This window comes from Bufo bufo, chromosome 4 (assembly GCF_905171765.1).
Source record: "Bufo bufo chromosome 4, aBufBuf1.1, whole genome shotgun sequence".
Lineage (NCBI taxonomy): Eukaryota > Metazoa > Chordata > Amphibia > Anura > Bufonidae > Bufo > Bufo bufo.
In genome coordinates, this window is record NC_053392.1 from 626,250,917 (window position 1) to 626,266,334 (window position 15,418).

At 44.9% G+C, this 15,418-nt stretch overlaps 1 protein-coding gene across 1 annotated transcript in view; it reads right to left on the bottom strand.

Moving 5' to 3' along the window:
• Positions 1-15,418, bottom strand: part of DNAH8 (dynein axonemal heavy chain 8) — a 622,089-nt gene that overhangs the window by 188,983 nt on the left and 417,688 nt on the right. The window contains exons 59-61 of the mRNA XM_040430275.1: positions 9,491-9,704; positions 7,980-8,089; positions 1,516-1,679 (exon numbers count right to left, since the gene is read on the bottom strand). Coding sequence (XP_040286209.1) covers positions 1,516-1,679; positions 7,980-8,089; positions 9,491-9,704 — 488 coding nt within the window. The remainder of the gene's footprint in view (positions 1-1,515; positions 1,680-7,979; positions 8,090-9,490; positions 9,705-15,418) is intronic.

Sequence of the window (15,418 nt, forward strand, 5' to 3'; positions counted from 1 at the left end):
GGTAATCAGAGGCACATTTACATAGGGCAATTATAGGGAGCAGGCGTTCCTAGGAATGTTCCTACCATATCATTGCTCTGCACAAAGGGGACTTAACCTGCTATGATTCTAAAGCCACCTATGGGACAACTCCATTTAGACAAGCAGTCCCCCAGCAGCTAGATGTCAGTGTCCCTAGGTAACTTCTCCTGCAGAAGTATATAGTGTGGTGGCCACTGTAGTCTATTGGAATCCATGAAATGCACAGACCATCTTCCATCACCCTATACTGAGGCTCTCCTTACCATTACTCCTTATCCATTCTATTGACTCCATATGTCCTAACAGGATCACGTGGGAAGAGCTTTCTCAGAGCTGAAAAGCATTTCCTAGAACTGTTATTTTCATGCACTCACAGCACTCAACATCTTGCTCTAGATTTACTATTGACTGTGCAACTGGATTTTTGTCTTAAAGTGCTTGACCCATCTCACACATTGGTGGCATATTGCTATTCCTCTAGAATGGGGCCCCCAAAGTGAAGGAGAGTGCTCCGCACATGCACAGTGTGCTCTCCATTCATTTCTATGGAAATCCCAAAAAGAGCTTAACAAATGTGCTGCGTAACTCCCATAGAAGTGAATGAAGTGCGCACCGCGCACGCATGGCCACCGTTTCATTTACCTCTATGGGAAGTCCAGAAACAGCTGAGCCATAGATGTTAATGGAGGGTGGCCATGTTTACGCGGTGCGCCCTCGTTCACTTGTGGGTCTCACAGGTGGGAACTGTATCTATCTGACATTGATGGCATATCCTAGTGATATGCCACCAATGTGTAAGATGGGCCAACCCTTGTCAAATTTGAAACAAATGGTGCATCTCTGCTGAAGAAAAACGTATGTACACAATGCAACAGAAATTGCAAAATTTCAATACGTTTTGTTTCAATACTTTTTTCCCCTCACACTTAAAGGGAACCTGTCACCAGTTTTATGGTGTCCTAACTAAGGGCAACATAAATAAGTGACTGATTCTCTTAGCAAAATGTTGGGTCACTTTCTTTAATTGACCCAGTCAATCTGCCAACATCTTGTATTGAAAAGCTCCAGTTCATAATGATGAGTCCTGAATATTCATGAGCTCCTGACTCTCCCTGCCCACCTGCTGCTGAATGACAGTTATTTTCCATATGAATCAGCAGCAGGTGGGCAGGGGAGTGGCTATAGCTCTGAATTAAAAAAAACGCTGGACTCAATGACATCACGCTGGACTCAAATCAGCTCATTAGCATGCGGCATCTTTGTGTCTATATTATGAGATAACCATCTGTCACACCAGTAAGTGAATACATCTAAGGTACTTTTTAGTAGTTAATGATTGTATATAATTAGTTAGATTATAATCAAATATCCACATGACAGGTTCCCTTTAAGATCTTTCTGACTGTTTTTAGACCTATTTAAAAATCTTTCTACACATTTTCAGTGCAAATTTCTTCCACAATTTAGGCCAACTTGGAATTGTCGGTTTCATACCTGTCTGCAATAACTCTCTGACATTCATGCCTGAAAAGAGCCAGAAGCGTGGACACACTAGTGCACTCTTCAGCTTTGATAGTTAACATTCCTTGCCAAATTCGGGAAAGGTCTCGTAAACTGAAGGTGTAGTGAAATTTGGAGGGGGTAGGAAGCATTTTCATCTGTGGTGTAATAAACACATAGCATTACATAAGGCGGGCACAGAACAGTTAATAATGCAGAGTGTATGCAATCTGTCCACTCCCCATAGTCACTTTTACAATTATCTTTGTGTTCTTATGGCATAAACCCAGGTGGCCGACAAACAGGACAGACGGTTTTCCTGTTCATACTGCACTCGGCCTCCATGATGCAGCAGGAAGAGGGATGAAGAGATGAATGAGTTTGGGACCTGACATCCTAACATCTCCTGTAGTTACAACGATAGACACGAATTAACCTGCATAATAAAGTGTTGCTTAGCTCTAGGTTGAAATGTATGGATCTGATACTTTATACACATGAGGCACCTACTATATGTGTATCCCACCCATGAGGCACCTACTATATATGTATCCCACCCATGAGGCACCTACTATATATGTATCCCACCCATGAGGCATCTACTATATATGTATCCCACCCATGAGGCTGCCTGTATTGATGATTTAGCAGACTGAGGGTGACCACAGATGGTGCTCTCTGCAGTTAGGGCCAAATTCTGAATTAAAAGGGTTGTATGAGATTAGAGATACTTAGCAATTTTCTTCAGGAAACAGTTGCACTCTTACCTCTGGGCTGTGTGTGGTTTTGTAATTCAGCCCCGTCCACCACTATGCCAGACACAGCCCGTAGGTAACAGCAGAAGAAGGCACCTCCACGCCAACAGTAGATATAACACGTTTATCATACACATCACGGCTATCACTCCTGATGACTACATGGTCAGATTTATCTGCAGACTCTTGGGTGCGCTCAGTAATAAAGTAATGCCTAATGCTTCATACTGTATCTGGAGATGCATCCATAGGGTACAGTAGATAAAGGAAAATGCAGACATGTCCTAAGTGTAGGCAGTGGAAGGTGATTCCTTTCACTGATCTGGCTCAGTAGTCAGTTTAGGCAACGGCGTACTTTACCACCAAGCAAATGCTTGGGGCCCCACAGATGAAGGAGCCCCTTGCTGGAGACAAGTGATTGGCTGGAGAAAAAATAAGTCAGTCTGTAACCCACGGTTCATTCACTTGCACCAGCATTTCCTATGTAAATAGATGATTATTTTATATGACGTGATTTCTCCTGTTTAGTGGCGTCGCGAGGGGGGGGCAATCGCCCCCCCTATGTTGTCCTTTGCCCCCCCGGTTTCCCCCCCCGCTGATTCCCCCAGGTGAATACTAATGAGCGCTTCCATTATGGAAGCGCTCATTGCTCATTAGAACCGAGAGACCAGGAAGTGGTGAACGCTTTGTACTCACCACTACCTGGTCCTCGGCTGTCGGCTGTGCAGGGCTGCGCACAGCGTGAGGGCGCTCTGTGACCTCACGCTGTGCGCGCCAGTTCAGAGCACAGTCGACTGAGGAGAGGCAGGCGGCATCCAGGAGCAGGAGAGGTAAGTGTTTTTTTTATTTTATAAAATATGTGGCTGCTGGGGGCATAAGGGGGCTAATGATGAGAGGCATATGAGGGCTAATGATGAGAGGCATATGGGGGGCTAATGATGAGAGGCATAAGGGCGCTAATGATGAGAGGCATATGGGGGCTAATGATGAGAGGCATATGGGGGCTAATGATGAGAGGCATATGGGGGCTAATGATGAGAGGCATAAGGGGGCTAATGATGAGAGGCATATGGGGGGCTAATGATGAGAGGCATATGGGGGCTAATGATGAGAGGCATATGGGGGCTAATGATGAGAGGCATATGGGGGGCTAATGATGAGAGGCATATGGGGGCTAATGATGAGAGGCATATGGGGGCTAATGATGAGAGGCATATGGGGGCTAATGATGAGAGGCATATGGGGGCTAATGATGAGAGGCATATGGGGGCTAATGATGAGAGGCATAAGGGGGCTAATGATGAGAGGCATATGGGGGCTAATGATGAGAGGCATATGGGGGGCTAATGATGAGAGGCATATGGGGGGCTAATGATGAGAGGCATATGGGGGCTAATGATGAGAGGCATATGGGGGCTAATGATGAGAGGCATATGGGGGCTAATGATGAGAGGCATATGGGGGCTAATGATGAGAGGCATATGGGGGCTAATGATGAGAGGCATATGGGGGCTAATGACGAGAGGCATATGGGGGCTAATGATGAGAGGCATTTGGGGGGCTAATGATGAGAGGCATATGGGGGCTAATGATGAGAGGCATATGGGGCTAATGATGAGAGGCATATGGGGGCTAATGATGAGAGGCATATGGGGGGGCTAATGATGAGAGGCATATGGGGGGCTAATGATGAGAGGCATAAGGGGGCTAATGATGAGAGGCATAAGGGGGCTAATGATGAGAGGCATTTGGGGGGCTAATGATGAGAGGCATATGGGGGCTAATGATGAGAGGCATAAGGGGGCTAATGATGAGAGGCATTTGGGGGGCTAATGATGAGAGGCATATGGGGGCTAATGATGAGAGGCATTTGGGGGGCTAATGATGAGAGGCATATGGGGGCTAATGATGAGAGGCATAAGGGGGCTAATGATGAGAGGCATATGGGGGGCTAATGATGAGAGGCATATGGGGGCTAATGATGAGAGGCATATGGGGGCTAATGATGAGAGGCATATGGGGGCTAATGATGAGAGGCATATGGGGGCTAATGATGAGAGGCATATGGGGGCTAATGATGAGAGGCATATGGGGGCTAATGATGAGAGGCATATGGGGGCTAATGATGAGAGGCAGCATATGGGGGCTAATGATGAGAGGCAGCATATGGGGGCTAATGATGAGAGGCATTTGGGGGGCTAATGATGAGAGGCATAAGGGGGCTAATGATGAGAGGCATAAGGGGGCTAATGATGAGAGGCATTTGGGGGGCTAATGATGAGAGGCATTTGGGGGGCTAATGATGAGAGGCATTTGGGGGGCTAATGATGAGAGGCATATGGGGGCTAATGATGAGAGGCATATGGGGGGCTAATGATGAGAGGCATATGGGGGCTAATGATGAGAGGCATAAGGGGGCTAATGATGAGAGGCATATGGGGGCTAATGATGAGAGGCATATGGGGGGCTAATGATGAGAAGCATATGGGGGCTAATGATGAGAGGCATATGGGGGCTAATGATGAGAGGCATATGGGGGGCTAATGATGAGAGGCATATGGGGGGCTAATGATGAGAGGCATATGGGGGCTAATGATGAGAGGCATATGGGGGCTAATGATGAGAGGCATATGGGGGGGCTAATGATGAGAGGCATATGGGGGCTAATGATGAGAGGCATAAGGGGGCTAATGATGAGAGGCATAAGGGGGCTAATGATGAGAGGCATTTGGGGGGCTAATGATGAGAGGCATATGGGGGCTAATGATGAGAGGCATATGGGGGCTAATGATGAGAGGCATAAGGGGGCTAATGATGAGAGGCATTTGGGGGGCTAATGATGAGAGGCATTTGGGGGGCTAATGATGAGAGGCATATGGGGGCTAATGATGAGAGGCATATGGGGCTAATGATGAGAGGCATATGGGGGGCTAATGATGAGAGGCATATGGGGGCTAATGATGAGAGGCATATGGGGGCTAATGATGAGAGGCATTTGGGGGGCTAATGATGAGAGGCATATGGGGGGGCTAATGATGAGAGGCATAAGGGCGCTAATGATGAGAGGCATATGGGGCTAATGATGAGAGGCATAAGGGGGCTAATGATGAGAGGCATAAGGGGGCTAATGATGAGAGGCATTTGGGGGGCTAATGATGAGAGGCATATGGGGGGGCTAATGATGAGAGGCATAAGGGCGCTAATGATGAGAGGCATATGGGGCTAATGATGAGAGGCATATGGGGGGCTAATGATGAGAGGCATATGGGGGCTAATGATGAGAGGCATTTGGGGGGCTAATGATGAGAGGCATATGGGGGCTAATGATGAGAGGCATATGGGGGCTAATGATGAGAGGCATTTGGGGGGCTAATGATGAGAGGCATTTGGGGGGCTAATGATGAGAGGCATTTGGGGGGCTAATGATGAGAGGCATTTGGGGGGCTAATGATGAGAGGCATTTGGGGCTAATGATGAGAGGCATATGGGGCTAATGATGAGAGGCATATGGGGGCTAATGATGAGAGGCATATGGGGGCTAATGATGAGAGGCAGCATATGGGGGCTAATGATGAGAGGCATATGGGGGCAAATGATGAGAGGCATATGGGGGCTAATGATGAGAGGCATAAGGGGGCTAATGATGAGAGGCATATGGGGGCTAATGATGAGAGGCATATGGGGGCTAATGATGAGAGGCATAAGGGGGCTAATGATGAGAGGCATAAGGGGGCTAATGATGAGAGGCATAAGGGGGCTAATGATGAGAGGCATATGGGGGCTAATGATGAGAGGCATAAGGGGGCTAATGATGAGAGGCATATGGGGGCTAATGATGAGAGGCATATGGGGGGCTAATGATGAGAGGCATATGGGGGCTAATGATGAGAGGCATATGGGGGCTAATGATGAGAGGCATATGGGGGCTAATGATGAGAGGCATATGGGGGCTAATGATGAGAGGCATTTGGGGGGCTAATGATGAGAGGCATATGGGGGCTAATGATGAGAGGCATTTGGGGGGCTAATGATGAGAGGCATATGGGGGCTAATGATGAGAGGCATAAGGGGGCTAATGATGAGAGGCATTTGGGGGGCTAATGATGAGAGGCATATGGGGCTAATGATGAGAGGCATATGGGGGCTAATGATGAGAGGCATATGGGGGCTAATGATGAGAGGCATATGGGGGCTAATGATGAGAGGCATAAGGGGGCTAATGATGAGAGGCATAAGGGGGCTAATGATGAGAGGCATAAGGGGGCTAATGATGAGAGGCATTTGGGGCTAATGATGAGACGCATTTGGGGGGCTAATGATGAGACGCATTTGGGGCTAATGATGAGAGGCATATGGGGCTAATGATGAGAGGCATATGGGGGCTAATGATGAGAGGCATATGGGGGCTAATGATGAGAGGCAGCATATGGGGGCTAATGATGAGAGGCATATGGGGGCAAATGATGAGAGGCATATGGGGGCTAATGATGAGAGGCATAAGGGGGCTAATGATGAGAGGCATATGGGGGCTAATGATGAGAGGCATATGGGGGCTAATGATGAGAGGCATATGGGGGCTAATGATGAGAGGCATAAGGGGGCTAATGATGAGAGGCATATGGGGGCTAATGATGAGAGGCATAAGGGGGCTAATGATGAGAGGCATAAGGGGGCTAATGATGAGAGGCATAAGGGGGCTAATGATGAGAGGTATATGGGGGCTAATGATGAGAGGCATTTGGGGGGCTAATGATGAGAGGCATATGGGGGCTAATGATGAGAGGCATAAGGGGGCTAATGATGAGAGGCATTTGGGGCTAATGATGAGAGGCATATGGGGGCTAATGATGAGAGGCAGCATATGGGGGCTAATGATGAGAGGCATATGGGGGCTAATGATGAGAGGCATATGGAGGCTAATGATGAGAGGCATATGGGGGGCTAATGATGAGAGGCATAAGGGGGCTAATGATGAGAGGCAGCATATGGGGGCTAATGATGAGAGGCATTTGCGGGGCTAATGATGAGAGGCATATGGGGGCTAATGATGAGAGGCATAAGGGCGCTAATGATGAGAGGCATATGGGGGGCTAATGATGAGAGGCATATGGGGGCTAATGATGAGAGGCATATGGGGGCTAATGATGAGAGGCATATGGGGCTAATGATGAGAGGCAGCATATGGGGGCTAATGATGAGAGGCAGCATATGGGGGCTAATGAGGCATAAGGGCTGATATGGGGGCTAATGAGAGGCATGGGGGCTGATATGGGAGTGATGAGAGGCATAATGGGGGCTAATAAGAGGCATAATAACAGCGTCATCCACAGATGCCCCCATAACAGTGTGTCTTCACAGATGCCCCCATAACAGTACGCCTGCGCACTGACGAGAGACAGAAAGAAGGGGAAAGTATCCAGGGAAGCAAGCAGAGGACGGCACAGCAGACGACTGAATAGCTTCTTTTGTAAGTAAATAATTTTAGTATAAATGTATCCCTGCATACCGCAATTCTCTGGTGATTTTGACTGTGGTATCTTTGTGCCCCCCCTATATATTGTTCCTAGAGTCGCCACTGCTCCTGTTTGTTACAGAATCAGGTAATGACTGTGTAACCCTCTAAATAGCCTCATCTAGGGGTACAGGCAATAGAATAAGTCTATGTTTTTGAGAATTTCAGTGTGAAGCCATAAACTGCATTACCTTTGTCATCTTCCACAGAGCTCTGCTGGCTGGCACCAGCTTCTTCACCAGGCTGCATACATCTGCTCTGAAGTTCCTACAGGAATGAAAGTATCCACATCCTATGACTCCTGCAGAAAAGGAGATGAGATGAATGTCAGCTGAGCGGTTCAACTGTGATTCTGATTACACTCTAACAAGTTAATACAAATTGTGTGGTGTCAGCATTTTGTGGGGTGCACTTAGAGGATGCCAGATGTAACTGTGTGGGCATGAACAATGGCGCACAACATGTAACCGTGTGACTGGCACCTTGTAGAAACTGCATCTGTGTGCACATAGAATACTAAACAGCCCCCCATGGATGTGAAGTGTGTGACTGGATATTCAATAGCATTTTCTACCTGGGACACCTCTCGCATGTAGCATACTGGCCTGTCTCCATCCTGCTGGGAACTGGTGGTTATCATCTGCCGTTCAGTATCAGTAAGGCTGCAGTCTAATTGGTCGTGTGGCTGCATCCCAAATGGCTCACAACCGCTCCATGTGGTCGTATCCTTATAAATCTGCCCCTGCGACTTCTGTGTCTGTTTACCACATGTACTATGCAAGCTCCTAGTGCATCGGTTAAACATATAAATGTGGAATCTGACCCTATAGGTGCAGTACACGTATTACATGATGCCTATGCGTGCAATAACGCTGCCTGCTGAGCTATTCCCTGTGACTAAAAAAGGAAACCCCCATTGCTGCTGAAGGGAGGCCCAAAGGACACTCTTGGAATTTGGCAGCAATGGGACCTATAGGTGCATTTAATGGAGGTGCCAGAAGCTTTCCCGACCCATTCGGTAATCTGAGAAGAACCTTTGTTCAGCCATTTTTATTGATATGAAGTTTGTACAGGAATTAAAATATCCACATCCTATGAATCCGATGCAAAAATGTAGACAAGATCTTTGTTTGCTATCAGTGATGCTGAAGTGTTTAGCTCTCATAAAAGTGTCTAGAACAAACCCTCAGGTGTGAGAGGTACAAGGTCTCCGCAGCTCTTCTGCCTCTTTAAATAAGGCCTCTTGCACACAAACGTATTTCCCTTCTGTGTCCGTTCGGGTTTTTTTGCGGACCGTATGCAAAACCAATAATTTCAATGGGTCCGGAAAAAAAACGGAAGTTACTCCATGTGCATTCCATTTCTGTATGTCCATTCTGCAAAAAAAACAGAACATGTCCTATTATTGTCCACATTACGGACAAGGATAGGACTGTTCTATTAGGGGCCGGCTGTTCCGTTCCGCAAAATACGGAATGCGCAAGGACTTTATCCGTATTTTTTGTGGATCCGTTTTTTGCGGACGGCAAAATACATACGGTCATGTGCAAGAGACCTAAACAAGATATTTTTGTTTTATTCACTGACAGTAAGCAGAGATCCTGGAAATGGTGAGGCATTGAAACACAAAGTATAAACTGACTAGTATAACATTGCAAACAAAATCAAGACAAAACAGGTATATAGAAATATGATGGCTTACCAAATATCTTGTCAATAGACGCACTGGAGGGCAATGTACAGTTAAAAATGGTAAACTGTCTCTTTAAACGCTGCGGGATATCGTTACATCCTCCTCCTGGATGTATCATGGCCCCTATGAACTGCACATCCACGATAGCTGTAAAATCTCCAGGCTTGTCTAAGCTGTACATGCCTTTCATTTCCATCATCTGGCGAACTATTTCATTTGTTACCTGCAGGAAACGTAATGCATCATTACAGGGGCTGTCCTATCTCGTTGTGGAAACGGCAAGATGAGAATAAGCCCCATCCCCAGGTGGCCAGGCTTACGGAGCTGCCGCTCTGCTGTTTCTGTTACTCCCATTACAGTGATGTCACGGATGAAGTTAGCAGATAGCTGGAACATATGAATAAACGAGCGACTGGCTTGATCCCAAACTAAGGAGCTTATAGGTGAGCCCTATAAAACCCTAATAGCTCTCTCTGACTGCTATGCACATGCAAGGGTCTGTATGGTAGACGATTGCATGCCCGCGTACCTTATACTGTGTGACACCTGAAAACCCTATAATAGTGAGGGGACACGACCACCGGTCAGGGTCACCTAGAATCAAGCCAGCAAGGAAACACAATAAAGTAACAGACTTGTCTGTACAAACAGCAGCAGCAGCCTCCAGCAGTGAACACCTTATCCAGGAAGTAGTATAAACCGCAAAGTGAGGCAGTATGGGAGGGAATATAAAGAAAGACGATTAGTCGAAATAAGTGTGAGAGAAGGATTTATGATTTTATGAATATATAATTAGAACATTCTGTAGTACACATTTTTGTCCACTAGATGGCCGCAAACCATATGTATGAGAAGGTCAATAAGGGAGGGGGAAGAGGGGATTCTGAAACCACTCCTATCAGGTTAAGAAGACAATAGTCTCTTCTTAAGGAACACCCCTTTTGTGATGTCATGTCTGCTATTTAAGTGAATGTACTGTGAATAAAAGCTCTCTCGCCTGCTCTCTTCTACCATGGCTAAAGGAGGATGAGAAGATGCTTTCATGAAACCACCTAGTGTCTGGTCTCATTATAAAGCAGTATGCTGTACACAAACTTATTCTTCTAATTGATTTGGCACCACACAAAGAAGAAGGAGAGTCGCATGAATTGCGACGACAAAATGGCGCCGAGCTTGGGGCAGATAGTTTGCGTAACTTCCGATTCAAACGCCACGAGAGCGACTTAAACGGAACCATCAGACGAGATCACATGCCGGCAAGGTAAGAAAGCTTTATTTCTTACAAATCTCCTCTGTACCTTCCGCTTTTGTGGGTTCTCAAGAGTTGAATTGGTGTTATCGCGATAAAAGGGTTCAAGTTATAGCTGATCTGTCTGTTAGAAAGAACCTATTGAAATATTCCTTCTTTGTGTGGTAGAACGTGCTGGAACTAAAAGGAAGTTGTTAGACAGCTGAGCCGGATATCCTGTGACGTAGAATTGTTTCCCAGCCCAAGATTCTGACGAGAATCTGGAGATAAGGGTTAATACCAATTGCCATAGGCAATTGGAAGTTATTAAGATTTTGTATCCCGGTGAATTGACGAGGGGTCTTCACTTTGAGAGATTGTGGGGTCAATACTATTATTTCATTTGAGCTGTGTGCAACTGCGCTTAAGTTTGTGGGTTCGGTGGCGATTACTTTAAGTAATCGGATTCCGTTTGAGCTTTGTGCAACTACGCTTAAGTTTGCGGGTTTGATAAGTAGCAATTGTTAGAGCTTTGTGCAACTACAATAATGGGAAATTCGAATGTTACAGGACAGAGTAAAGAGATATTAACGGCGACTCAGTTGATGCGAGAAAAGAAAGGAAAAGTTTCAGTTAGAAATAAAAGTTGAAAGCATTCTGTCATACTAAGTAGCAGCGATTTCCGGTATTATCCGTAAATATGCAGTTTTGTGTAAAAGTTTCCACTAGATGTTGCAAATGCAGTAGGAGATAGATTAAATTAAAGTTGTGGAAAAGTGTAGAGGGAAAGTTGAAAGTAATTGAGGAGAATGGACAATACTGCTATAGTAAAATGGAGGATTTGGGTGTGGTAAGGGAACAAAGAGAGTTGGCCATGCGGCATTCCCTTCCCCCCACCACATGTGTTGTAACTAAGTAATCCTGGGTCTTGTGGTCCATCAAAGACTACCTATTGCTTTTTCTGTCAGCTCCTCCTCTACACCAGGTGCTGGAATGTGCTAATCAGCACCACCCACTGTGCCTTCTGCTCTCTCTAGCTTTTCCCCACCCCCCCAAAAACTCCTTCCTTAGGCTGAAAATAACCCTTCCCAATTGTATGTCCCATCAGTTAAAAATGTACCTGCAGTAATTATTCCCATGATGCTAGTTGGAAGTGTCCAGTCTACTCAATCTAGATTGCACTCATTCTAAGTCCTTATTCAGGTATGAGTGAAAGTGTAGGGATATCTGCATCATTATATGATGTATGACATATATTACACCCAGTAGTAACATCAATTTTGCCATGATGAATAGAATTCCCAATTCAGAGGACTTACTTATGCTGCTATATAGAAAATTAGTTAAAATATGGAGAGTTTTCTCATATTATTTATGAGATTTGGAAAATTGAGTCCAATGTAGAGCTGGGGATTTAATGCATAGTGAAGATCAGTGAGTCTGTGATGAAGTGTTTAGATCATCAGTCAGTCACATTGTCCTCAGGACAGAGTGTGTGGAGAAAGTTTTCACTAGACTCCAGAAAAGTTGGGTGGATTTGGATTTTTGAGATTACCTTATCTATGCATGAGAAGATCCTAAGTGCTGCCTTTGTGTATGATCTTGAGAATTATCTAGAAAGGTCTAGTGTTGGCTAGGCTTGAGTGAAGTTCATTTTGTCCCTATTTTGTCATATTGTTAAAGTTAAATCAAACAAAGACCTAAGGCGGGGGTGGCTGCCTATCAGCCCTCCCCACAAGGGGGGGGGGGGAAGACTTTGTATGTACTTGCCCACTTCCTCGCCTGTGGGAGGAAGACAAATGTTCAGCCCCTTCAAATGAAACACCCATAGGAAATTAACAACCCAGAATCAAATACTGGATCCCTATTATTTATATAATCCTTGGGATCTAATTACATTGCCTCATAGCAAACATGTTCCATGATCTCTCATGGCTAAGGGTAGTATCACATGTATAGGAGCATCTAGTAATGCAATTCCTACTCCTCTCACCAATTAATCACCGTCTTAAGGGTGTGCAAAATTAGATCCGATCACTCTGCTGCATCTGGAAGGGGGGGAGGGAGGGAGTAGTAAATACAAATACTTTCCCACCTCTGTAAATAAAAATAAAAAGTGCTTTCTGGGAGTAGAAAATATAAAAATTCAAATTCAAATTTAATGTCTCCAATTAATAACCACATTTTTGAGTTTCTGGTAGATCATTTCAGGTTCCTGGAAGATGGATCACCTCGGACAGGATATGCTGTTCCTACTTAATCTGATGTTGTCAAGAAAGAACCACTCCGTCCAGCAATGGTAGTGCAGGAGACAGAGCTGAAGACACTCGCTGAGGTTGGTAAGATGGCTGAGGGTAAGACTACTAACATAAAATGAGTGATGCCTTCGGTATCACTCATTGTTATGGTCTAATCTAGTGAAGCAGAGATTTTGTTTGATCCATGGCTAAGCCCATCAATAATGAATGCTGAGTGTATGAAAGATGTTTGATGCCCTGATGCTGCCTGAGGAGGTAGAGGCTACATTATTACCTGAAGTCTACCCTAAGTGGAAATCTGTGTGATAAAGGATGGCTTAAGGCCAGTGGACTTCCAAAAAGTTTGCCTTTTTCAGATACAGGCTACAGAGGCTGAAAGGAAACATCAAAGGAAAAAGGTAGAAGTGATAATAGGACTCTGGAGAGTTGGTAATAAACTCTTCCTTCAGAGGGCACTCCACCTAAAGAGGATGGATTTAGAACATGGGCAAATCGAGAGAGAGAAGGTGTGATTGGGTTCTGTGGTGGACGGCTCCTGGGTTCAACAATGCTGCCACTAGGTGAATGCTGTAATAATGATAGGAGAACTATGGGAGTTCCAGGAAGGCATATGCCAAGGTCATCTTACCCATTTCAGAGACTGCGGATTGACTACATTCAGAACAAAGGTGGAGCAGTGTGAATATGTCTGTGTCTGTAATGATCTCTTTCCAGGATATTCGGAGATTTGGTCTGTAGCGAAGGCTACAGCTAAAAGATACTGACTGAGGTGAGAGTACCTATCCCTGGGGTTTTTCTCCATCCGATATACATCTAACCGGAAGATAGGCCTAAGTCCTCATGAAGTACTCTTTGGGAATGCTCCTGGATTAGGTGTCTATTTCCCCAATAGTTCCAGATGCAGCATAGTAGTTTTCCAAAATGATGTTGTCTGTTGCACAATTTATTGTCTAATGTGTATTTCCAAGTTTTAGTTGTTTCCTAGAATCCAGACTGTATAGAAGCGATTCATTCTTCACAATCAGGAGATTGGATAGTGGTGAAACAAGAGACGGGTGGAAAGTCCTAGAGCTACGGTTTGAAGACCTACATCAAGTCCTGATAACCGCCGCCACTGCTGTCGAATTGCAAGGAGAAACTGATCGTATTGCAATCAAGTGTCAGGACTATAAGAGCCATAATGTTGTTTCATGCCTTATTGTTTGTTCCATATTGTACAAAGGGGAAATCACAGTCAAATCAAATTCCAACGGTGATATATTATCAAGATGAGTCAGGAACAACTAAGTTGACTTTTGCAGTATAGTGGACTGTAAGACAGATGACAGATAGGACACTTGGTTTTGGTCTGATAAGTACATCTGTGTGACGGGGACTGACCCAGTCTATGGTAATTGTGTTTGAATATGACCATACCAACTGTGGATATTGGAAATTAACAGAATGGAGCACTAGTCTGAAGTGTTAGGAATATAAACTAGTGGAAACTACCTCTAGAGTCAGTAAAGCTGAAGGTTTGTCCCAAAGAATGACTATCCTGAAGGGAACCCCACCAAACAGTTGTAAACATGATGAATGTAATCCTCTGTTCCTGTCCATTAGAAATCCTATACAACAGGATTTGGGGATATATGTGTTAGGAGCATGTGTAAGTGACCAAGATCCCCTAGGCAAATTTAGAATGTTGGTAAGGGAGAAATCTCAAAGTTCAGTTGCTTCTGTGGCTCCTACATCCTTACCTATAATTGACATTAAATATTTGGCCAAATTTAAAATATAATGACAAACTGACCTTAGAGACAGGATTTATACAGGAAAGCCCTTTGGTGTTTTCCCTCCAGGATATTGTTCTTACATAATTCAGCTGAAGATGACAAGTAGTGACTCTAACGTTTACTCTGACAGTTGGTTTATCAACCAAAATTATCAAAACGCAGATATCTGGTGATTGTGTGGAGATTTGAAACTCCGACCCAGGATGCAGGTGGAATGAAGTGGTCAATGTACCCTGATCAAGTCCTGATCGGGTACTGATGCCATTTGTTCTATTCTCACCTCCTGAGTAGGATCAAATCAGAAAACATTGTCTGGTCACGACTAAGGAGGTCCCTCCCTACATCCTTTGACTCACGTTTATACATGGATGCCATAGGAATCTGTAGAAGAGTTTCTGATTAATTTAAAGCAAAAAGTCAGATAGTTGCAGGATTTGAGTCATTAACTCCCATGATTAGTATATAATAAAAAAAAAAAATATATAATAATAATTTTTTGATTGGATTAACATATCTATTGTCATCAACAGAGATTTGTGAATTATATCTGTGATGCTGTGCAGAGAATGGTGGAACAACTGAGCTCTTTTCCAGTGATGACTCTACAGAACCGACTGGTCCTTGACAGCAGAAAAAGGAGGGGTCTACAAGAACGGCTGCATCTACATCCTGGACA